General features: G+C 50.3%; 1 protein-coding gene across 5 annotated transcripts; it reads right to left on the reverse strand.

The window, feature by feature from the left end:
• Positions 1-660: 660 nt before the first annotated feature.
• Positions 661-22,245, reverse strand: SCAMP4 (secretory carrier membrane protein 4). Of its 5 annotated transcripts, XM_088179217.1 has the most exons (9): positions 20,481-21,501; positions 18,173-18,411; positions 16,277-16,347; positions 15,838-15,890; positions 12,899-13,027; positions 9,022-9,178; positions 6,043-6,144; positions 4,740-4,857; positions 661-3,706 (listed from the first exon to the last, which is right to left on the reverse strand). In XM_088179217.1, the coding sequence occupies exons 4-9, from the start codon at positions 15,842-15,844 to the stop codon at positions 3,530-3,532; spliced, it is 690 nt and encodes a 229-aa protein (XP_088035343.1). In that variant the 5' UTR covers positions 15,845-15,890; positions 16,277-16,347; positions 18,173-18,411; positions 20,481-21,501; the 3' UTR covers positions 661-3,529. The 5 variants fall into 5 exon arrangements, with proteins under 5 accessions (XP_088035343.1, XP_014739855.1, XP_088035344.1 ...); XM_014884369.2 differs by lacking the exons at positions 18,173-18,411; positions 20,481-21,501 and adding an exon at positions 22,176-22,245; XM_088179218.1 differs by lacking the exons at positions 18,173-18,411; positions 20,481-21,501 and adding an exon at positions 22,100-22,136.
• Between the last annotated feature and the right edge of the window lie 198 nt (positions 22,246-22,443).

Consider the following 22,443-nt stretch of genomic DNA (forward strand, 5'->3'; position numbering starts at 1 on the left):
GGCTGGCACAGGGTGCCCAGAGCAGCTGTGGCTGCCCCTGGATCCCTGGCAGTGTCCCAGGCCAGGCTGGACATTGGGATTGGAGCAGCCTGGGACAGTGGAAGGTGTCCCTGCCATGGCAGGGGTGGAACTCGATGGACTTTAAGGTCCCTTCCAACACAAACTATTCTGGGATTCTGTGATAGCTTTGGAAAAACATTTTGGGCAATCAATTCAGCCACATGCTAAAGGGATTCAACTCACCTTCGCTGTCCAAGCCCATTTACTTCAGGGGTAACAGTCTCCTTCCAGGCAGTAACTGGGGAAAGCAGATACCAGCACTGCCAGGGGCTCTCTGCACTATGGAAAGGTCACAAAAATTACCCCAGTGCTTGGGAGATGGGACTTTCTCCACACCTCTGTTCTCCAAGCCCGTTGTTGGAAGATGGGAACAATGGCAGCACCTTTAGTCAAAGCTGATGGGGCATCTCTAAGAGTACAAACCACAAGAAGCCACTCACACCAGTCCCCAGCACAGAGGATGAGCCTCATCAATCAATGTGCTGTTCTTTTACAGAGAAAACAACATGCAGTGGGAGACTTTGGAGGAACACAGAGATTTTGCCATTTCCCTCTGCCAGATAACTCTGGTTACCTAGGAACAGACACTTCTCCGATGCGGCCAGTTCTCCTCATCAAGCACAGGATGAGCATTTATTGTCTTGTGATCAGGAGAAAAACACAAACAAAACCCAGAGCTCCACGGGTGACATGAAACATCGCACACAGACACGCCACGTGACACCCGACCACACCAGGAGCCAGGGCCGGGTTAACGATGTTAAGAACTTTTAGAAATCTAATGTAAACATTTAAAAACATACAGGAGTCCAAAAAGAAAAAAAGAAAAAATTAAGCCACGGTTGTTCAGGCAGCGTGTTGGGTCAACTTTCTGGAATTACGGTTTCTGGCATCGAAGAGGAGGGAGGGGGATGAGATGGCAGCTCCCACCTGGAGGTGCTTTGATCTCCACAGGGATCTCAGGCAGTGCAGGCTCTAATAGGGGGAGATTTTGGTGTCCGGCTCCAACCATCCCGGTGGGCAGGCTCCTAGGCACCCCCTCTCCTTGCATCAAGCATTTCCAGTGTGACTGAGGGTGGGTGCTTCAACACAGCCCCAAATTCTCCAAGGGGAAATTCCCAAAGAGAGCAGGATGTGGAGCTCCCAGCAAGGCTTCTCCTCTTGGTTCCTTCGAAACCTCCAACGTGACACACTGAAACGGGGCAGGTATCAAATGGTTTGGAAGAATTTTGGCAAGAGGCTGAGGATGGCGAGGGGCAGGACCAAGGGACACGGGTGCACCATGTCCTGGCTCCCAAGTGTGGCCAATGCCACCTTTAGCCCCAGGCACCCTCACCCCATGGTGCATCCATCGTATTTCCAGGGAGTCAACGCCAGGCAGTTCTTTCATCACTCTGATGGCAAGCGACAAAGAACACTTAAAATTACACTTGACACTAGACAAAGGCACCTAAAAGCTTCACAATGCCATCAGGCCTTGTTAAGAAGGCTCCAAGAGCTCGTCCTCCCAAGCACATTGCACACTCTCCAGGAAAAACCTCTGGTGTTGGGAGCACATTCCACGTCCCAGAGCCACTGCAGGGCTGCTCCTGCAGCAGAGGGTCAGTGTGGCTGTAAACGGAAATCTGGGGAGGCTCTGCCCTCCCATCTGGGGTTGCTTTTGCTTTGGCCCTGGTAACACAGGGGTCATGCAGACTCCAGACTGTGCTTCCCTCATTATTTACAGTGTGACACAGGACGAGTTAATAGGGACACGGAATTCTGCAGGGGCGAGGGGGAAGTGGGAGCTCTCCTCTGTGAATCATGATTTCATTAGATAAGGCACATGTAGAGAAAAATTTTCAAAAGACCACTTGCAAATCAATTCCACCTAGCTAGGACCATGTCCCTGTCCCTTTCCAGGAGCCAGTTTTGTTTTCCAGTTTCTCAGTGTGAATTTGGGAATTTGGAATAACCCCATCATCAGCCTGCCAAGGCAGCAGGCTCTGGGTCTGATCCCCAGGGTGCCCAGCCCCTCCTAGGTCTCCCAAATGGAGCACTCTAGATCATTGGCCAAAACTTTGAGAGCCAAAGACTTGGAACACTCACTCCCTATAAAAAACTTGGGAACTGACCTCCCAGTTTGGACAGGTTTGAAAAAATTCACAGCAGGCTGAGGGGGAAGAGGAAACTGCAGCCTTTGCTGCCTGGATCACTGTAGGACACAGGGAATTGGATGGCTCAGGCACAGAATGGAGATGAATGACAAGGTGGAGGATAATCTCAGGGAAAACAATCCCTCTCAACAGCTTCATCCTCCCTTCAGCTGATCCTTGGAGAAAAGCAGGAATCTCTCCCTCATGGAAGTCCTGCCCGCCACAGAGCCAACAGCAGCCATGAGGACTAAGAAGCTTCCCCTGGTGTCCCAGACCCCACTGTAATGTTTGGAGTTCAGATACACCAGCAGAAGGCAGAATTAAACTATTCATTTTAACAGAAGGATTTCCAAACCACACTAGGGCTCCAGCACTGAGATCAGACATTATCTTGCATCCAGCTCCTGGCTGGGAACCCAGGAAAAAGCTGTCCCAACAGGACAAAGTGTGTCCAGTGAGGCATTTCTTGGGCCAGCACAAAACCGGGCTGGAAGTTACATGGTGGGGAGATCTCATGCTGAGTCCCTGTACCAGGGTGAACATCACCAAGGCCCAGTGTCAGCTCTGCACTGGTTTCCACTGGGCTTTGGTTCAGGCTTTAGTGAGAAATCATGAACCTAAGGAGATGAATCTGCCCCTTTGGAACACAAGATCCAGCAAGAGGTTTTGGCAGCAGGGAAAGCAAGACCTGTAGCATCACAACAGTCTGAGCCAGGCAAATGAGGACTTGTGGGGACTTCACATCCGAGGACTCACCCAGGGCACGCTCTGTTACCTGCAGGGATCCTCCCACGGAGGGTGGAGCTTTCACAAATCACTTCAGTGTCACCAGTACCAAATAATTTAAGTGCTGCATTTCCCTTAGAGTGAAAATTTCCACATCATTCATCAAGGAGAATAAACATCAGTTACTACTAATGCTCTGATTGCTTTTGCTGCAGACGGTGTGGTGCTGTGCTGGGCATTCCATGGCAGCTGGGCACGAGCAGGGGCAGCTGTGGGAGTGTTGCCATCGCAGGGAAGCCGAGCCTTTTCCAGGGATGGTCAGGAGAGAATTCCCTCAAGCAAGGGCAGTGAAGGGTTTGTTCTCAGTCTGCAACGAGGCAAATACTGGTGACTCAAGGCAAACAAAAAGCTTTCTGCCATGGCCGTGCAGTGCAGTGGAGGTGGGAAGGGCTGAGAGCATGGATATTCTGCAGGGATCAGGAGACAAGAACCAGAAAGGTCCCCCAGATGAGTGGGGTGCTTGGGGGGGAATGCAAATGATCTTTTCCAAGAACAAGAATAAAAAGACCAAAAAGGAGAGAATCCAGGCAGTTTGCAGCTGTTGCTGCTTAAGGCCATTGGTTTCCAGAGGGGTAGTTGGGCACTGTGGGGTACTCTGGCAGGCTGTTCCCAGAAAAATTGCTGTACTGGGCCTCCCTGCTGGGAGGGTTCCTCCATGCACCGCTGTTCCACTCATCTTGAGCCTTCTGGAAGCTTCCACCAGCCCCTCGATAGATTTTATGTACCTAAGGGATAAAAGGGAGGACAAGAGGAGAGTCAGCACCAGGAGCCCAGAGCTGTGCCCCTGCAGAGTAACTGGGGAAGAGGATCATGGGTATGTTCCTCTCTCTGTGAAGAGCTGGATTTCCAAGGAACAAAGCACAAAAAATGCAGTAATGCAGTGAACAGAGGTGCAGACAGAGAATTATCAACCCAATACTTGAACACATTTCAGCTGCATGCCCAGAATTCAGGTGGGGGATCCACAGCAAGGCAGCCAGCCCAGGCCAGGGGCTTGAAACCTCTCCAACACAGAGTCCAACACCACAGAGCTTCTGTTTTCCCTGCCTGCCAAAGCTTTCCAGAGCCCTGTAAATCCTTGTTTCTGCAGAGACACAATTCCCACCCTGCCACCTGGTCCCCACTGCAGATACTTCACCACTGACCATCCCAAAGACCAACAAATCATGGAATCATAGGATTGCTGAGGCTGGAAAAGACCTCCAAGACCACCAAGTCCAACCATCAGCCCAGCTCCACTATCATGTTCGTCACTAAGCCATGTTCCCATGGGCTACATGCACACATTTTTTGAACACTCCCAGGGATGGTGATTCCACCACTACCCTGGGCAGCCTGTTCCAATGCTTTACAATCTGTTCTGTGAAAATAAATGTCTCCTAATATCCAATCCAAACCTCCCCACTTCATACAGCCTCAGGTTACTCCACATGAAGTGTGCTTTGTATGACATAAAGCAACATCACCACATGACACTGTGACAATTCCCAGCCTGAGCTGTCTTGTGCTGTCTAGATTTGTCCCCCAGAAACTCTGAGAGATATTAACTGACTGCATTGTGCAACCTTTCAAAGCAGTGATGGCTTGTGGTGGCTGCTGAGCTGCCTCTTCACATTATTGTGATACACAGCAGGGATTCTCCAAGGCAGAGAGAGATCTGAAGAATCCCAGAATGGTTTGGGCTGGAAGGAACCTTAAAACTCATCTCATTCTGCTCCCCTGTCATGGGCAGGGCTACCTTCCACTAGAAGAACCTACCCTTATAATGCAGATGAGCATTGCGACCGCTGACATGGTGAACATGATGGCAGGGAACAGCATGAACACAGCAGCTGCCACGCTGGTGCTGAAGAAGGTGATGGCTGCCAACCATCCACTGGAAGAAACAGAAAAAGAGACACAATATCATTATATTCTGTTTTTCAAAGTGTCCTTGTTATCAGAAAAACTGTTTACTTGCTTGTAAGGCCCTGTCAGAGGTTGCCCAGAGCAGCTGTGGCTGCCCCTGGATCCCTGGAAGTGCCCAAGGCCAGGCTGGATGGGGCTTGGAGCAACCTGGTCTAGTGGAAGGTGTCCTTGCCCATGGCAGGGGATGGAATGGGATGGGCTTTAAGGTCCCTTTCAACCCAAACCATTCTCCATTTCTGTGATTCATAACCCAGAAATTACAATTCAGCTTTTACGCTCTTGAAAATGAAATGAACAATGAAGATAATTGACAGCATTCAATGCAGGTATTTCCCCAAGATCTCAACTCTCACTTGCCAGCATTCCTCACTAATCCAGTCTGAGGGCTTTAAGGGACAGTCAGCTGCATGGTGTTTGGGAAGAGAAGACATATTCCCAAGGTTCTGCATCTGGAGACCAGAACTGGGATCAGGGAACACTATGGTCCTGTGATTTACACTCCATCTCCATTCCTTTGCTGGCAAAAACCAGGTGAGACATCAGCAATTCTGAAATGAGAGTGTTAAATGGAGTGCTAAGACTTTCCATTACTTGTAGTTTCAGCAGAAATTGCTCTCAAGTCTCTACAGACAGGAAGTTAAAATGCCAAACAATTATAACACAACCAGGGACAGACACTAACAAGCTCCCATTTATTTTAGGAGAACTCTCACAGTACTTCTCATAGGCCAACAGTGAGTCACCACACTCAGGTCACCGTGTGCTGCAGCACTGAGGGCACTGCTGAGCTGACACAGGCTGTGTAAATGGCAGAAGAAATGGACACTGAGGGAAGAGGCTACAAAGAGCAACCAGGTGAAGATCACAGAATGGCTTGTGTTGGAAGGGACCTTAAAGCTCAGCCAGACCACATGGGCAGGGACTCCTTCCACTAGACCAGATTGCTCCAAATCCAATCCAACCTGGCCTTGATTTCTGCCCAACACAGCAATGAAACCCAAATGGTGCATCCCAAGAGCAGATACAGCTCTGCCACTGAGGAAATCAGAAAGCCTCTTCCTCTCCACCTTGTACAGGTTCCCATCAGCCTCTCCAAGTCCATGGAAGCAGGCACAGCCCTGATCTCCTGGGCCTGCTGAACATTGCCACTTACCACGCTCCCCATCCAGAGAAGCCGATCGCCTGCAGGACTGTGAGGAGGAACTGTGCCCCGAAGATGAAGAAAAAGGCCATGAAATTAAAGGAACTGTCTGACCTGTGGAGGAAGAGAGGAGGTCAGGGGGGCACTGGCACCTTGTGCTGCTCCACACCTATGTCTGAGCCCACCACCACATTCAAACCCTCCACAGTGCTGACTCCAGAGGGTTCCCTCCATGGCTGTGTGCTGGGAGGCTGCTCCCCTTCCCTGGCAGTGAAAGCACACAGCTCCATGACTCAGCAGCACAGATTGGCTCCCAATAACCTGCCTCTTGCAGTTGCTCTCCCCGAGGAATTGCACATATGATGACACACAAGGAGAGGCTGAGGGACACGAGTCTCCTACACAGAGAGTCTGAATCATTCTCTGACCAAACGTCAGCCCAGCCTGACACCTGCCCGGCTCCACCCTGGCAAGGAGGCACGCAGGGGCCTGATGCTGGCAGGCAGAGCCTGTCCATGCACTAAAAATGATCACTGAGCACGAGAATTCCAGCTGGGAATGTCTCAGTGGCTGCCTGTCATCATGTTCCCACGCCCATGGTAAATCATCCAGCACTGGGACATCATAGAAAGGAAAACAGCCATGAGAGAGGTGGGTGGTACCATGAAAGCAGAGGCACACTTCCCATCTCTGCAGGCTCCCCATGCTCAGGATGTACAGGTGAGGTCCTTGAGTTTATGCAGGTTCAGTAACTAGCATGAAAATTACCCTAAGCAAGGGACATTCAGAGTCTCTGTCATGGGTGCACTGGGGGCCTGGCACTGCCCTGTCCATGTCTGGGCTCTGCCACAACACATCTTCATCCCATCAAACCAGCTACATCAGGCACATCTGAAGTTCCTCAAACTATCATTATTAATGATACAAATGATTCCCATACTCTAAGGAACTCAAAGGGCCAATGATTTATCTACAGATGTACAAAAAATGCTTGTGAGGCAGTTTGGTGCAAAGGGGAGTTTAGAAAAGAGCTCCAATCACTGCCAGCTCCTGCTTAAGCCCTGAAAGTATTTAAATGGTTATTATTTTAATTATTTTTATGATGCTAATGGTTGTTAGTTTTATAATTCTAGCTTCTGATGCCTTGGGAGGAGATGGGGGAGGTGAGGCACGTGGAGAAGCCTCCAGTCAGACCCACGCTCCTCGGAGCTGCCCGTGTTGGTCTGGGTGTCTGTCACAGATGGTGGCTCTGGAAGATTTGTCATCCTTGAATATCCTCACAAACCCACCCTTCAAATACCACCTCAGAGTACAGCAATGTGAAAGAAATACTTTAGGCAGGGCCTGCTGACAGTAGTGCCTGTCAGAATCCAATTAACAAGGATTAGGCTTGAGGCTGAGCCTTCAAACAGACTCTTCCAACTCCGACCTGAAGGGGCTGGAGGAGTCTTCATTTGAAAGGATCTGCAGGAATTAGTGAGGATACAGAGAAAAGGTGATTTCTCATCCAGCTTTCTGGTGCAGATTTGCTACAGCTTTGCCCTAGCACCAAAGCTCTGCAGCTAATTTAATTTGGGATGCAGTGGGATGACGAAGGTTTTACAGAAGCTTCCTCCAAGGACAGGGTGCCAGCACTGAAGGGTGGCCTCCTCCAGGACAAGCAGGGCTGATTTTGCCTCTGGAATCACCACGTGTGATCCCAGCAGTGCTGCCCCTCTGCAGTGATTTCCAAGCCTCTTCCCAACCGCTGTCCCAGGGGACGATCCCTGGGCTCCCCACTCTGTCCCTGGGCTTGAGTCTTTTTATAACTGCAAGCCTCTGCACAGAGTAACCTCGGGGACCTCTCAGCATTCACTTGCATAAACACATCCAAACAACGTTCAAGGAATAATGAGAAACGTTCCTGTGGAGCCTGGGGGAGGTCAGCAGGGAGGAGTAATTTTTCCCAGACTTTAGAATGGAAATTCTTCTTTGAACAGAGCTCCAGCACTTGGAGGCCCTGGGGCTTCTGGGCTCAGGATGGGGACAAACTCCAGCCCCAGAGGGCAAGAGTTCAGAGCTGGGCTTTTCATGTCATTTGGAACTTTGAGACAAATCCAACCCTCCTCTTTCCAGCAGAAATGACCCTCTCCTGTACTCCACCATGCCATTGGTGATTTAACAGCCCCTGCCCAGTGCTGTGGGCACACAAAGCAGCAGTTCAGAACAATTTAAACAATTAATTTATCATGTGCCAGACAGGACTCACCTGCCACCTCCCATTTCCATCAGCTGCTTTTGCTGTTATCCAAACCAGCTCATCACAGGTGAATAAGCAAAATCCAGAGTATCCTACCAGGAGGAGCTTCACCTTTAGAGGGCAAACCTCTGACTCGTGTGTGGTGGTGGGCAGGCCCCTCCTTTCCCTGTGTCAGGCTGGGAACTGCTCAGGACCCTCCTAGCTCTGCCAGGCTTTACACATTAATGTTTGAGTGATTTGCTGTGATGCCACAGCAAATGCAAATGATTATTAATTAAAGAAAAAATGTAAGATGGCTTTAAATATTTGTGGAGTTTCAGAAGGACTGACTCCAGGGAACTGCTTTTATCTAAAAAGCTAAGCAGACAAACTCTCAAGTAGCTGGAAAGAGAAATCAGAAGAGTTCTCAAAAACTAGTAATAGTCTTCCATCAAAATAAGTCTCAATGAAGCTTTACCGAATTAGTACCTATTTTAATGCTAAACTGAGATGAGGGTGTTTCAGATATTTAAGTAAAATATGAATTTAACCCTCTCAGAAGTGACAAACTGCTCACTCCAATCTTACGTGACCCTCAGTCCTGTATCTAGTATTTAAAAGTAGCCACATTCATCTTCATTTTGAAAGTAAACAAGACATTCAGACATCAGGTGCTGAACCTTCATCCCAGCCAGAGAGATCTCCCCCCAATAACAACCAGGGAAACTTCCAGAGGGAACTGGACCAGAGGCAGCTCCTGGGCCTGTACTCACCGGAAGGCTTTGTAGGCAGGTCGGAACCAGCAGACGTAGCCACAGGGGCTGAAGAGGATGAGCCAGAGGATGGCCAGGCCAAAGTTGACCCCGTAGCCTCCCCCAATCCACCAGGCCAGGCAGGCAATGAGGTTCACGGCCAGCGTGATGCAGTAAACTGGGAAAGGGCAGAGGAGGGAACGTGGGATGGGGAAATTCCAGGAATTGGTGAGAAAAAGAAACAAAAGATAATGGCTGGGGTTGTGTCAGGGCTTGGCATGGAGCTCAGGGAAAGGTTCTTCCCCCCGAGGGTGCTGGGCACTGCCCAGGCTCCCCAGGGAATGGTCCCGGCCCCAAGGCTGCCAGAGCTCCAGGAGCTCTCAGGGATGCTCAGGGGGGATTGCTGGGGTCTCCTGGCTAATGCCAGAGCTGGACTGAAGGTCCTTGTGGGTCCCTGCTAACTCAGGATATCTCAGGACTCTACAAAGCCCCCAGGGTTACAGGGAAGGGTCCCTGGGGCAGCAGTGCAGCTGCTCTGAGTGAGTCACAGGCTCCCATGTGACCTGGAGCTGGGAGCACAGAACATCCAGCTCCAGAGGGATCCTGCAGCACAGGGATGAGGGAACTCTTTTATGACCTGTCAAAACATGGAAAGCTTAGGAAGCAACTGATGTGACCAATACAAGACTCAGGCCAGTGTTATTATGAATTATGAGCAAGGTCTAATTTCCATTTATAGCAAAACCCCTTTGTGAGAGGAGAAGGGGTGACCCTAGCCCTGCTCCCACCTCTGAATGACTGTGCTTGCTGGGGCTGCCTCGGGAGCTGTCTCTGAGCCAGCTCAGTGCCTTGCAGGCTCTCTCTGCTTCCCTGGGCCTCTGAAGAAGCCTGGAGATCAGCTTGGGGGCTTGGCAGTGCTGCCTTGAGCAAGGGGATAAACAAACTCCAATCAGGCTGAGAGCATGGGACCATAGGGGTGGCTTAGAGGCCTTTTCACATCCCTGTTCCTGTCACTTGGATAAAAAGGAACAGTTGATAAAGGCCCCCAGAGCACAGCAGTGCTGCACTAAGTAGTGTAAGTAAGTAGTGTATACTGTGTATACACTTAGTATATATATAGAGTTCTACTTAGTAGTAGTAGTATACTAAGTAGTAGTATATGAAGGGATGCTGCTCCCCCATTTTCCTGGAGCTCACATCCCTGGAAAGAGGGTTCAGCCCCAAGCCAGGGGCTCCCTGAAGCTGTCCCTGCATCCCCCCCCTGTTCTGCCAGGCTCAAAGAAGCCAATTTATAAGCTCCTATTTTGAAAAACTGGTGGTGACTCTTAAAACCACTTGTGGTAACCTGTATCAACAAGTACAAAGAAAGAAGAAGGTGCAAGGTCCAAACACCAAAGATCCTCCAGCACAGCCTGGTGATGAGCTTGTGGTAACACTCTGGACCTTGGCCTCAGTTATTCAGGCAAAAATAAATTTCTCCTCACCTGTGCCAAGGGAACATGTCCTGCCCATTCCTCATTTTATTCCCTGTCATGGCTCTGCAGCTCATCTGCACATCACTGCCTTGGTCCTTCTGACTCTTCCCTCTCCTCCTGGCACTGACCCACCTGCCTTCACACAGCCTGGGGGTCCTAAACAACTGCAGGGTTTTATGGTTACAAAATAATACTGACAACACAGTCAGGGGAATTAAACCTATACCCAGCTGCTACTTCTGACTTACACATGGCCTGAGAGTAAAATAAAACATTGTTTTACTGCAAAGAAAATGTCTTCTGAGTAACCTTTGTACCTAATGGTTTGGATGTGTCTTAATATTGGGGGGAAGAATATTAGTTATTTAAAATAATTAATTCTAGGTATTTAAACGAACAGTTTGTAAATTCCCTATCCCTGGAAGTGTCCAAGGCCAGGCTGGACAGGGCTTGGAGCAGCCTGGGACAGTGGAAGGTGTCCCTGCCCACGGCAGGGGGTGGCAGTGGATGGACTTTAAGGTTCTTCCAACCCAAACTATTCTGGGATTACATGAACCTATGATATCTCACTTTCATACCAATTAGCTTTACTTCTCCAAATATTCATTTTCAGAAGCTATTTATTCTCCAAAAGTTACTTATTTTACAATTCCCAACAAAACAACACCAAGCCAAGGGCATCTACAAAGTGTCAAGGAACTTTTGGCTCTCCCTGTGCCTCAGGTCAGAGTTTGTTCTCCAGCAGTGGGAGCTCTGGTACAACCTTCCCCAAACCTCCCTCCACCTTAATAATCCAGTGCTCACATCCAATTAAAGTAATGAGCAATCACCCTTCCAGCAATGACTTGTGCGTTTCTATTTTCAAAAGGGGCCTTTTCTTGTTTACCTTCTTCCCTTTACACATCTCCCTCCAACCCACGCCAAAACATCAGGGAGACCCCCAAAGGAAGCGTGCTGCAGATGGAAATGTGAAACTCTGGAGTGCAGGAGATGGAAATGTGAAACTCCTGGTGCAGATGGCAGTTCTCCTGGCCATGCCCAAATCCCTGGCTCTCCTCCAGCCTGCCATTAACTCGACTGAGGGACTCTTTGTTTTGGGAGAGGGGAGGACAAAGGCAGCTTTACAGCTTCAACATGGCACCAGTGAGTCTGGAGGGACAGGCAGCTTCTTCAGGCAAGAAAATTACAGAGCTCATTGCAGCAGCTCCACATAACCAAAGAACAATGGAGCCATGGATTATGCCATTATTTATGCACACAAATCTCTCTCCTACACACATCCCGTGCATCTGGAATAAAAGCCATGCCATCAAATGCAGAGCTGGCAGAAAACAAGCTTTCCTTCAGTGAGAAGGGTAAAGAGGATGACAAGCATTTGGGGGAAAAAAAGATAAGCAAGGCAAAAAGATTCTTAATCTTCCAAAGCGTTCCCTGTGGTTTCCTAGGCCTGCCACACCGATTTCATTCCTTGGAGAAGAATGGTCAATTTTCATTTCTGCTTTCTGAATGGCTGAGGCAAACAACAGGAGCCCAGGGCCAGGAGCTCTGTTCACACAGAGTATCAGCACATCAGCAGCTGTGACAGGATCAGCTCCCAGCTCCAGCAGGATGGGGAATGTTTTGGGGGCTCTGGATAGCTAAGGAAGAGCCAGCATGCAGCTAGAAGACACTGCTTCCATTGGGAAGGGAAATGTGGGGGTAAGAAGGAATTTTAGCCTTCCAAGAGCGAGGTGGGGAGCCAGGTAGCAGCAAATGGGCCAAAATTATTTTGTCTAAAATTCTTCTATTCCTCTTACATTAGGGGAATGGGGAAATTCCTTAAGGTAACTATGTCTGAGAGTTAAATAGGGCTTACAAAAAGTCTGGAGAGGGGCTTTGGACAAGAAATGGAGGGACAGGACACAGGGAATGGCTTCCACTGCCAGAGGGCAGGGGTGGATGGGATATTGGGAAGGAATTGTTCCCTGGGAGGGTGGGCAGGGCTGGCACAGGGTGCCCAGAGCAGCTGTGGCTGCCCCTGGATCCCTGGCAGTGTCCCAGGCCAGGTTGGACATTGGGATTGGAGCAGCCTGGGACAGTGGAAGGTGTCCCTGCCATGGTAGAGGGTGGAATGAGATGATCCTTCAGGTCCCTTCCCACACAAACCAGTCTGGGATTCTGTGATCATTTGACATTAATAAAGGTATCAAAGGTGGCCTGCTATTTACTAATAGACTTTTCCAGCACTGACACCCTGATTTCTTCAAGATCCTTCAAGGATTCAAGGCACAGCAGCTTAAAATTCAGGCATAAAGTTATATTAGAGTATTCTAAGGGGGTTCATTGCTCCTCATCAAAACTTCAAAGCACATTATTCATGGAGATCTATGGGATTTTGCTACACAAATACTTTTTTCCAGCACAGATGTTTTTATTCAACTTACAGATCCACACATGATAGATTCTCTTCACCAGGAACTGGTAATCGATGGGAATTTCATCAGCAAAGTTCTGGTAGAAACATGGTTTCAGAGGGATGAACTTGGGGAGCGGTGGGAAGTTATTCACCTTTTCTGGAACACAGAACACAGATTTCAGCTGGAAGCAGAAATGTGTCATATCCCCCAAACCTTCCCAACACTGCTGCATGTTCATCCTGTCCCTGGACCACAAATATTTTGGTTTTCTTCCTCAGCAGTGGACAGGACATTCATTCTATTACACACAGGGCTGAGAGAGGGGAATAGGAACAAGCTAAGAAACATCACATGGATTTAACAACTTTACACATCAGTGTGAAGTTGTGTGAAAGGTGCTACAAGAAAAAAAAAAACTTAAAATAAGCTCCAGGATGAACTTCCTCAGGAAGGGGGAGGTGTCAGCAACATCTGGGGGAAACAGCTGCACAGAGGTGCTCAGTTACAACCCTTTAGAAACCCAGAGCAAGAGGAAATAAAGGCTGGGGAGTGTCCAGACAAGCAGATTTACCTTCAGCCACCAGCTTTGGGTAGGCAGGAGCAAGTCTTGGCTCTGGGTCAGGCCTTAGGACATGCAGTAGCCTGGGAGAATAAGGAAGGGAGCCTGAAGGCATCCCCAAACTGGAATTCTGTACCCAGGTATCATCCAGTTGAGTGAAATAAATCAGATGTTGGGAAGGAATTCCTGGCTGTGAGGGTGGGCAGGCCCTGGCACAGGGTGCCCAGAGCAGCTGTGGCTGCCCCTGGATCCCTGGAAGTGTCCAAGGCCAGGCTGGATGGGGCTTAGAGCAGCCTGGAATAGTGGGAGGGTTTGGAACTGGACCAGCTTTAAGATCCCTTCCAACCCAAAACATTTTGTGATTCCATGATTCTGTGTCAGGGATGATCTTGTTTTGAAAACACACAAGATTTTTAATGGAAAAAGTTGAAGGTTTTCCTGCAAGGTTAAGCCCTAGGAAAAATAAAAAAAAAAAACCCAAAGAAATAAAGAAAAAGCTTTGCATTCAGAGACAATAAATCAGCAAATGCTGCCAAAAGCTTTATGGTGAAGAAAACCCTACCTTGGGAAGAATTTCTGTTTCAAAATCAAGTAATTAAATGCCTGAATCCTCTGCTGCTGTCAGCTCCCAGATTTATCTGTGTGTGCCTGGATGTGTGCTCCTACATGTTTGGGAATGTTTGCTCTTGCCTTCCAGAGCTGATTAAAGTTTGATTCCAGGGCATTGTGACTAATTGTCTCTAGCCTCCTTCAGCCCCAGTAAACAGAATTAAAAACAACCAGAGGAAGAGATGAAGAATGTCCTGGGAAAACCTCCAAATGGCTCAGGAGACAAGAGGAAATGTCTGAACAAGAGCTGTCAGCACAAGAGTTCCCCTTCTCTTCCCATTATCTCTGGCTGAGGAGACATTTTGCAGGAGCAGCTCCTCAGCTCTGTTTGAAGGTTGGCAGGGAAGAGCCTAGAGCTGCAGCCAGGCTTTAGGAAGGAAAAAGGCTTTCCCTCATGCATATTTTCACACAGAAAATATGGTGAGAACGCCCACTGGGAATACATCAGAAGTAGCTATTGAATAATGTCTGAAGTCACCAGCCCAATTTAACTTCTCCCGATAAAAACAAACATCAAATCTTCTGCCCCTCCTCACCCACCTCCCTTAAACCCATTTTATATTAATTCAGATGCCCCTCCAAGCTGGTTTGAGTTACTGGTTAACATCACTGCTGACTCCATCCCATGGAGAGCTGATGGCCCACGGATGTTTCCAAAGTCCACAGGAATTTGGACTCCTTTGCATTCATTTTTTGTTTGCTGTAAACACCTAATGGGATTTCTCCTGCACAGTGTGTCCCTGCAGCCTAGAAAGGGATTTAACAATGCTGGATCAAGGGAAAGGGAGGGGACACAGCTTTTAAAGCTGAAAGGACAGGTCTCTAGGGAAGCCAGTAAGACCAAGATTAATCAAATGCAGTAAAAGCAGATTCTCCAACATTTTTTTTTTTTCTGAGGAATGAGGAGACTTTTTTTTTGTCCCTGTCTTCAACAGCTGAAGCTGCAGATTGTTCCTTTGGTTCTGCTCTCTCCCATTTTCTGTCTGGACAGCAGAGCTGCTGACAGTGCCCAGTGCAGAGTTCCCACGTGGTGGGGCCAAAACCAAGAAGCCACTGCAGTTTGTCACTTTTCAAGCTCATAAAATGGTCCAGTCACTGCCATGATTGTTTGCTAGGTACACAAAGCTGGGGATTACACCTCTTCCTTGCTGCTGCCAGGCTGCTGACCACCTCCTCCCACCCAGAGACCCTGCAGGTCCCAGCTGTTCTGGGTTACTTCTGAGATTAGACAAAATAAATTAGATTAAATATCCCCTTTCATGTCTGACTGCAGAGCTTGGAGTGCTACAGTTCTCTCATCAAGGCTGGGATCAACACATCAGATCAGCAAATACATTCCATGCTTTCAAAAACCAAACTGCATCATCCATGAGCAGCAGCTGGAGGCAAATTCCAGACTTCCCCTTATTTTAAAAAAAGTTGGAATTTTGTTACTAATTTCACTGCAAATTAAATTCAGATGGATTAATGTCAATAGCACGGCTAGGGACACTGTGGAAAGCCTCTGGAAAAAGGAATTATTCTCATGTACTTTTTTTCTGAGTAAGTTCCACCCTCATAAAACTTTCAAGCAAGTCACACCTGAACCTTTTTGACTTGAGCAGAAACCTCAGGTGACAGATCAGGATACAGCAGGAAAGTGAATGTGACCAAGGCAAGAGAAGTAGCTGAAGAGCTTTAGGGGTCACCAAGGTCTTGGGAAGGGACACAGGTCACATTCCTGACACGTTACAGCCACACAACATCATGAACACTCTGAAACCTCTCTCCCTCCTTGCCCTATCTGAGGTGCTCTTACCTGCCATTTCTATACTGGTGTTCCCTGGTGAGGTTTCAGACAGAGCAACAGATCTGTTGGAGAAAGAAAATCAGGTCAGCACATGTCACTAACCAGCACCCAGAGAACCTCCTGGAACTGGGAATGTTCCCAGTGTGTGACAAACAAGAGCCTGGGCTTCCCACTACAAACTACTCGTGTCAATCACCCAAAGGATGAGAGCTGGAGCCTCCCAGAAAGAATCCTGATCTCTGCTTGTGCAGAGGAAGCTCTGGCAGCACCTCCTTCAGCCACTTGGAAGGTTTGTATTATCCAGCAGCAGAGAAATGTGTCCCTGGCAAAGGCTGAGGATGCTCAGGGAGGCCCTGCCAGAACACCTGCAGCTCTCAGGGGCAGCCACACAGGTCAGGGTGGGACCCAGCAGAGCTCATATATTGGAAGAGAAATGTGTAGAGCTCACCAAACTTAATGCCTCATTTAGGTGTTGAGATGATTTGTAGGCTCCTGGCTCTCTGTGGTGCTTCCCAACTCCTGGAACAAACAGATAATCCCTGTTAGCTGGGCACTAAACTCCTGATAAACAAAAAAATAATCAGCTGGAACCAAACCCAACATCCCCTGTTATTTTAGAAACTCTGCACAAATGCAGATTCATTCTTCCTGTTACCACCACAGAGCGTGGCTGTAACTCTGGCAGAAGCAAACCCTGGGAAGTTTACCCAGCATCAGCTGTGCTGCTGATTTTGGCAGAGCTGATCCCACAGATGAAATACACAGAGAGGTCTTTGCTGAACTGTGATTCCACCCCTTCTTCCTTAAGGATAAAAACACCATGTGTCCCTACCTGCAAATCCCAGAATGGAAACAGAACACACAAACCAACCCTGCAAACCAGCACTGTGGGGTCTGACAGAAATTAAGACAGTCTAGACTAAAATCTGCCCCTAAAAACACTGACAGCAGCTGCAGCAGCGGGGTCAGAAGAGCCACACTGTATCCAAATCCCTCAGGATTTACAGCAGCTGCTTCCCCTTTGCTGCACCTCCCTGCTGTCCCCCTGTGTGCCCCAGGGAAGGTCTGGAGGCTGCAGAGTTTTGCACCGGCATAGCTGTTTTGTTGGGTTGCTTTTGCTTTTCATTTGATCTACTCTAACCCAGCCCGTGGAGAAAACAGCACCCAGGACTGCACCAGCAGCCTGTTCTTCCTCTGCAGAGATGTACAAGCTTAAATATGTCTGCACAGAGAACATATTATTTTCCTGGACCAGAGTCTAGGAAGCCCCAGAGTGTGGACAGCAGGCTCTGTCCCCTGGGAGCTGCTCAGGGATCCAGCCCTGCCACAGCTGAGGCCTCAGGGCTGTCCCTCAGCACCAGCACTGCCCAGTGCCTGGCACGGTTTTGTAACTGATGGCTTGGAAATGGGAGCCTTTTACTTTTCATTTTTCAAACATGTGAATAGAAAACAAAGGATGAAGACAGTTAAGAAAACTTAATTAAAACTTCACCCCACCCTTCTGCAGCTGCTCTAAGTTGAGATCTGTGAATTTTGGGTGGAAAACAAATGGCCCATGAACACCAGCTAAAACAAGGCACTAAGAGAGAGGAATCATTTACTGAAAAATGAGCCTGCAAATAAGGCCCTCCTTCACAAGAGGATTATTTAGCTACTGCACTTCAGTATTGGTGTCCAACAGCTGCAGAGAGGTGTCTGCCCACTGGAAAAGGGATCAGAAGGAAAGACTGAGGGGGACATTCCTGGCTTGACAGAGCCAGACAATGGGTTTCCTGCAATGGCCAAACAATGGTTTTCCTGTGCCCTTCTCTCAAGGAGACCTGTGGTGCTGTGGAGAGGCTTTAACTCAAATAAATAAAACCTCCAGACAAAGCAGCATTCTGGTGATGCACCCCCTTCCACAGAAAGATGCGGTTGGGATCCACAAAGCAGCATCAAGAACATTTCTTTCAGCAAGGATAAGCACACATGGCCATGTTTTACACTGAGCAATCACTTCCTGAGAAGTGCTGACCTTCCCAGCTCCTGGTAAAATGATAGGGAGTTTCTTCCCAACAATTTCTTCCCAATATCCAATCTAACCCCGCCCTCCATCTGTTTGAAGCCATTCCCCCCTTGCCCTATCACTATACCCTCTTTTAAACAGTCCCTCTCCAATACATAAATCAGATCTCTATTCATCTAAATATCTTCAGTTTAATCGAGAATAGGTGAAACCCAACACCCTACACCCATTGCAGAGATTTTCCTCATCAATAACCCACTGCTTGTGGAGGGAGGAAAATCCCACACATGGCAAGGAAACTCTGGTGTGAAGTGAACTTCCTTTTTCCACTGTATTCACCCGTGGTCAATGAATAACTCCGAAGTTCACAGTCCAATGCACATGACTCAGGAATCCACTGGAGACACTCAGAGCTTTTCTTCACCAGAATCTTGCAGACAAAATGCCCTGTGTGAGTTGCAGGGACACCACTTCCCTCTCAAACCAAGACATGAACACAAACAGTGCTGTTTTTCTATGCAGACAACACCATGATTCCTTTGAATGTGACTTCAGTGTGAAACACTCCACCATCTCAGCTTAGGGAAAAATTTGTGAAGGAATACATGTGAGAATCTGCTTTGAGGCATATTTTGAGTATCACAGAATCCTGGAATACCCTGAGTGGAAAGGGACCCCCAAGGATCATCCAGTCCAGCCCCTGTCCCTGCACAGACCCCCCAACAATCCCACCCTGAGCATCCCTGAGAGCGCTGTCCAAACGCTCCTGGAGCTCTGGCAGCCTTGGGGCCGGGACCATTCCCTGGGGAGCCTGGGCAGTGCCCAGCACCCTCGGGGGGAAGAACCTTTCCCTGAGCTCCATGCCAAGCCCTGGCACAGCTCCAGCCCTTCCTGGGCTCCTGGCCCTGGCCCAGAGCAGAGCTCAGCCCCTGCCCCTCTGCCTCCCCTCGGGAGGAGCTGCAGCCCCCGAGGAGTCTCCCCTCAGTCTCCTCTGCTCCAGCTGAACGAGCCAAGTGCCCTCAGCTGCTCCTCAGAGCTTCCCCAGCTCCGTGTCCCTCCTTTGGACACTCTCCAACACCTCTGGGTCCTTCTGATCTTGTGGTGCCCAAGGTGCCCCCAGCACTGGAGGTGAGGCTGCCCCAGTGCAGAGCAGAGTGGGACAATCCCTCCCTGGGCCTGGTGGCCCTTTGGGCTGCCAGCAGTGACTCAGATCCAACTTGCCACCCACCAGGACCCCCAGGTCCCTTCCCACGGCGCTGCTCTCCAGCCTCTCATTCCCAGCCTGTCCCTGTATCCAGGGCTGCCCCATCCCAGGGCAGGATCTGACACTTGCCCTTGTCACATGTCACATGGCTGGCGATTGCTCAGCCCCAGGGTTTGTCAGGGTCTCTCTCTGTGAGGCCTCTCTGCCTTCCAGGAGGTCAGCAGTTCCTCCCAATTTAGTATCATCAGCAAACTTAGTGAGTATCCCTCCCATTCCTGCTACTGCAAACGTTACTCCTAAGTCCCCTGCTTTATTCTGCCCTTATCAAATAGTTTTAAAAGTTTGTTATCGCTCCCGACTGTTTTTTCCACTACCACAGAAAGGTGGCAGAGAACAAGCAAAGGCCAGGTCAAAAGAGGAGCAGTGACAGGGAAGTGGGAGAGCTGAATTCATTCCTGCATTGCCATAAACCCACCAAGTGGCCTAGAGCATGTGCCCAAGACCAGATTCACTGGACAAAAGCTCCTCTTTCGCCCTGCAGATGTCCCAGCCAATCTCAGAAGAACCCAATAACCCAAGTTTTCCATCCAACAAATCCCCTAGTTTCTGAGTTTCTTGCTTTAGGATATTTTCTGTACTGCCTTTATAATTTCATTCTGTTTTGATGACTCCGCTCCCAGAGAACAAGTGACAGGACAAGAGGAAATGGCCTCAGGTTGAGGGGAGGTTCAGGTTGGACATCAGAAGGAATTTCTCCATGGTCAGGAGTAGTCAGGGATTGGCAGGGGCTGCCCAGGGAGGTTTGGAGTCCCCGTCCCTGGAGGTGTCCAAGGAAGGCCTGGATGTGGCACTCAGTGCTCTGGGCTGAGGACAAGGTGGGCATTGTCCACAGGATGGACTCAGTGACCTGGGAGGTCTTTTCTAACTTTAAGGACTCTGTGACTCTGCAATGCAGCAAGGTCAAGAGCTTCTACACAATCCTGTACTCCAGGTTTCATCCAGAGCACTTTGCCAAGAGCAAACAGAGGAGCAGGATCCCAGCACAGAGAAGAAGTGTGCACATTCCCTCATCAACAGGGATTTAACGATGGGAACACAAGAAATGAGAAACCTGGGCACAACACACATCTCCTGACAGTGGTTCGAGCTGAGTCTTTGGGGAGAACCACCAGACTACCAGGCTTTCAGAACCCATCCTGAGCCAGCACACCCCAGACCTTCCAGAAGAGCCTCAAAGGAACAAGACCCCCGCAGGGATCCAGGATATCCAGGTTTGAAGTCACCTGGCTCAGCAGGGAATAAGCACAGCCTCCTGTGCTCCCAGCACAAGCAAACACCTTTCTCATGATCTCTCCAGTTGAATTTAAAGACAAAGTGGTGGCTCTGCACTGGTTTCAAGACAAAACATGGGGTTTGAGCCTCTTGCAGATGCCCAGCTCTTACCAGGAACTTCCCAGAGAGCCTAAGGCAGCAGCAGCCACTCCAAAACAATCAGCTCAGCATTATAAACCCAGAAGTGACACAGCTTGGCTTTGGTGGTGTTTCCTCTCCCTGACGCACCACCAGCCCTCAGAGGGTGGGACACTGTCCCTGCAGTGACACAATCAGCCAAAAAATAACTCCAAAAGCCACCCAGCACAACCAGGGAGAATGGGGAAACTGTATGGCAGCAGTGCCCTGAGAAAAGGAGCAGAGAACAGTGAAGTTACAAGGGTTATCTCCCTCCCACGTCATTCCAAGATCAGCTCAAAATTCCAGGAGCTTCGTGGGGACTCCTGGCTATACACGGACTTCTGCTGCCCCATCTGCCCCCATCCTGGAGCTGGGGAGACAGCAGAATTGGAAGCAATTCCCCCAAGTCTCCCTCAGCCTGTTTACACAGCCCTATACTTGCTGCCTCAGCAGATGAGAAGGAGCCTTAATTTGCCTATGCAAAACTCACAGCAGACAAATATTGATTTTGGTACAACCACATCCAGAGGTGAAGCGTGGCCGTTCAGGAACAGAAACTCAGATGGCTCAAGAAAACAGAAAGCACAGAAACACCCGTGCTTCAGACAGAAGCCTGTTCCACCCCTTGTCACCTGCTCAGACTGGCCTCACACAGAAGAATTCGACTGCAGACAGCAGCAAAAATATTAATTAGCCCAGAATAACACTGAAATGCAGATAAATCAATCCACCAATTGCTTAATTTCTAACCCACTGCTCTATTCATCACAGGTTCCACAAAAGAGTTTCTTGAGAGAGCTACAAAACACTGAGACCAGAAATTAGAAAGGGAAATTAGAAGGGGAAATAAAACTACAACATCCAGGTGCTGTCTGTCGAGGGCAACACACACATCTGCGGTAGCTGAACCACATAGACCAGAGAAGTTCATCCTCAAAACCCCCGGAGAATTCCTGTCAGGAACCTCCCCGGCGGGAGCAGGGCGGCCGGGCAGTGTCACCCTGTCCCTCCTGTGTCCCCCCGAGCCGCGTCCCCAGGGCCAAGCCGGGAAGGAGCCGCGGGAGGCAATTCCCCAGAGCCCCTGGGGAGCGGGGGGAAGGCGGCAGCCCCGGGGCTGGGGGCACACGGGACACGGCCCGGCCCGGCCCGGCTCCTCCCGCCCGCTGCCCCCGATAGCGGCTCCCAGCGGGGCCGCCCCCGATCCCTCCCCCGCCCGGGCTGTCCCCGATTCCTTCCCCCTCACACACGACCCGTCCCCCCAGACCTGTCCCCGATACCTCCCCAAGCCCAGCCTCCCCATCGCCCCCTCCTCTGTCGCCCCCGGAGCTGCCCCGTTACCCCTCCCCGGGCACCCCCCGTTACACCCCCGGGCTGAGGGAGTGTCACCGCCCCCCGGAGCCCCGCGCTGCACCACGAGCCCCCGAGATCACCCGCGACCCCTCCCGGCCCCCAGCTCCTCCCACTCCCGGCTCCCCCGTCCCTCCTCCGTAGCCCCCTGCTCCCCCTCATCCCCCAGACTCACAGTTCCCTCCCCTGCCTCGGCACCTCCCCGACCCTCAGCTCCCCCTCCCCGCCCCCAGCTCCCCTCACCCGCGCTCCCCCTCCCCGACCTCCGTCTCCTCCATCCCTCCGCCCATTTCGCCCCCGGCCCGCCCGGTGCCCCCGGCCCGATCCCCCCGCGCCCACCTCAGCGAGCGCCCGGTCCCGCTCCCCCCGGGCCGCCGCGGGGCGCGCTGGGAAACAGAGTCCCGCCCATAGCCGCCGCCGCTGCGCGTCCCGCGCTGTGGACTACAACTCCCGGAGTGCCACGCGGCGGACACCCGCCGCTGTCATGTGATGGGTAGGGCGGAGGGGAGGGGCAGTGGTGCGGGACGGCAGCCGGGAGGGCCAGAATTGTTCGAAGTACCGGGCCCGACCCCGCCTGGCGCTCTGCCGGGGAGAGAGGGGAGATGTT

This window comes from Sturnus vulgaris, chromosome 26 (assembly GCF_052056855.1).
Source record: "Sturnus vulgaris isolate bStuVul1 chromosome 26, bStuVul1.hap1, whole genome shotgun sequence".
Classification (NCBI taxonomy): Eukaryota; Metazoa; Chordata; class Aves; order Passeriformes; family Sturnidae; genus Sturnus; species Sturnus vulgaris.

Bases quoted from the DNA above. Each gene is read 5' to 3' on its own strand.
- SCAMP4 (XM_014884369.2), bottom strand. The intron at 6,145-9,021 runs GTGAGTACAGGC...CTTCCTCCACAG, and splicing joins CCTGCCTACAAAGCCTTCCG to GTCAGACAGTTCCTTTAATT. The intron at 4,858-6,042 runs GTAAGTGGCAAT...TGTTTCTTCCAG, and splicing joins TTCTCTGGATGGGGAGCGTG to TGGATGGTTGGCAGCCATCA.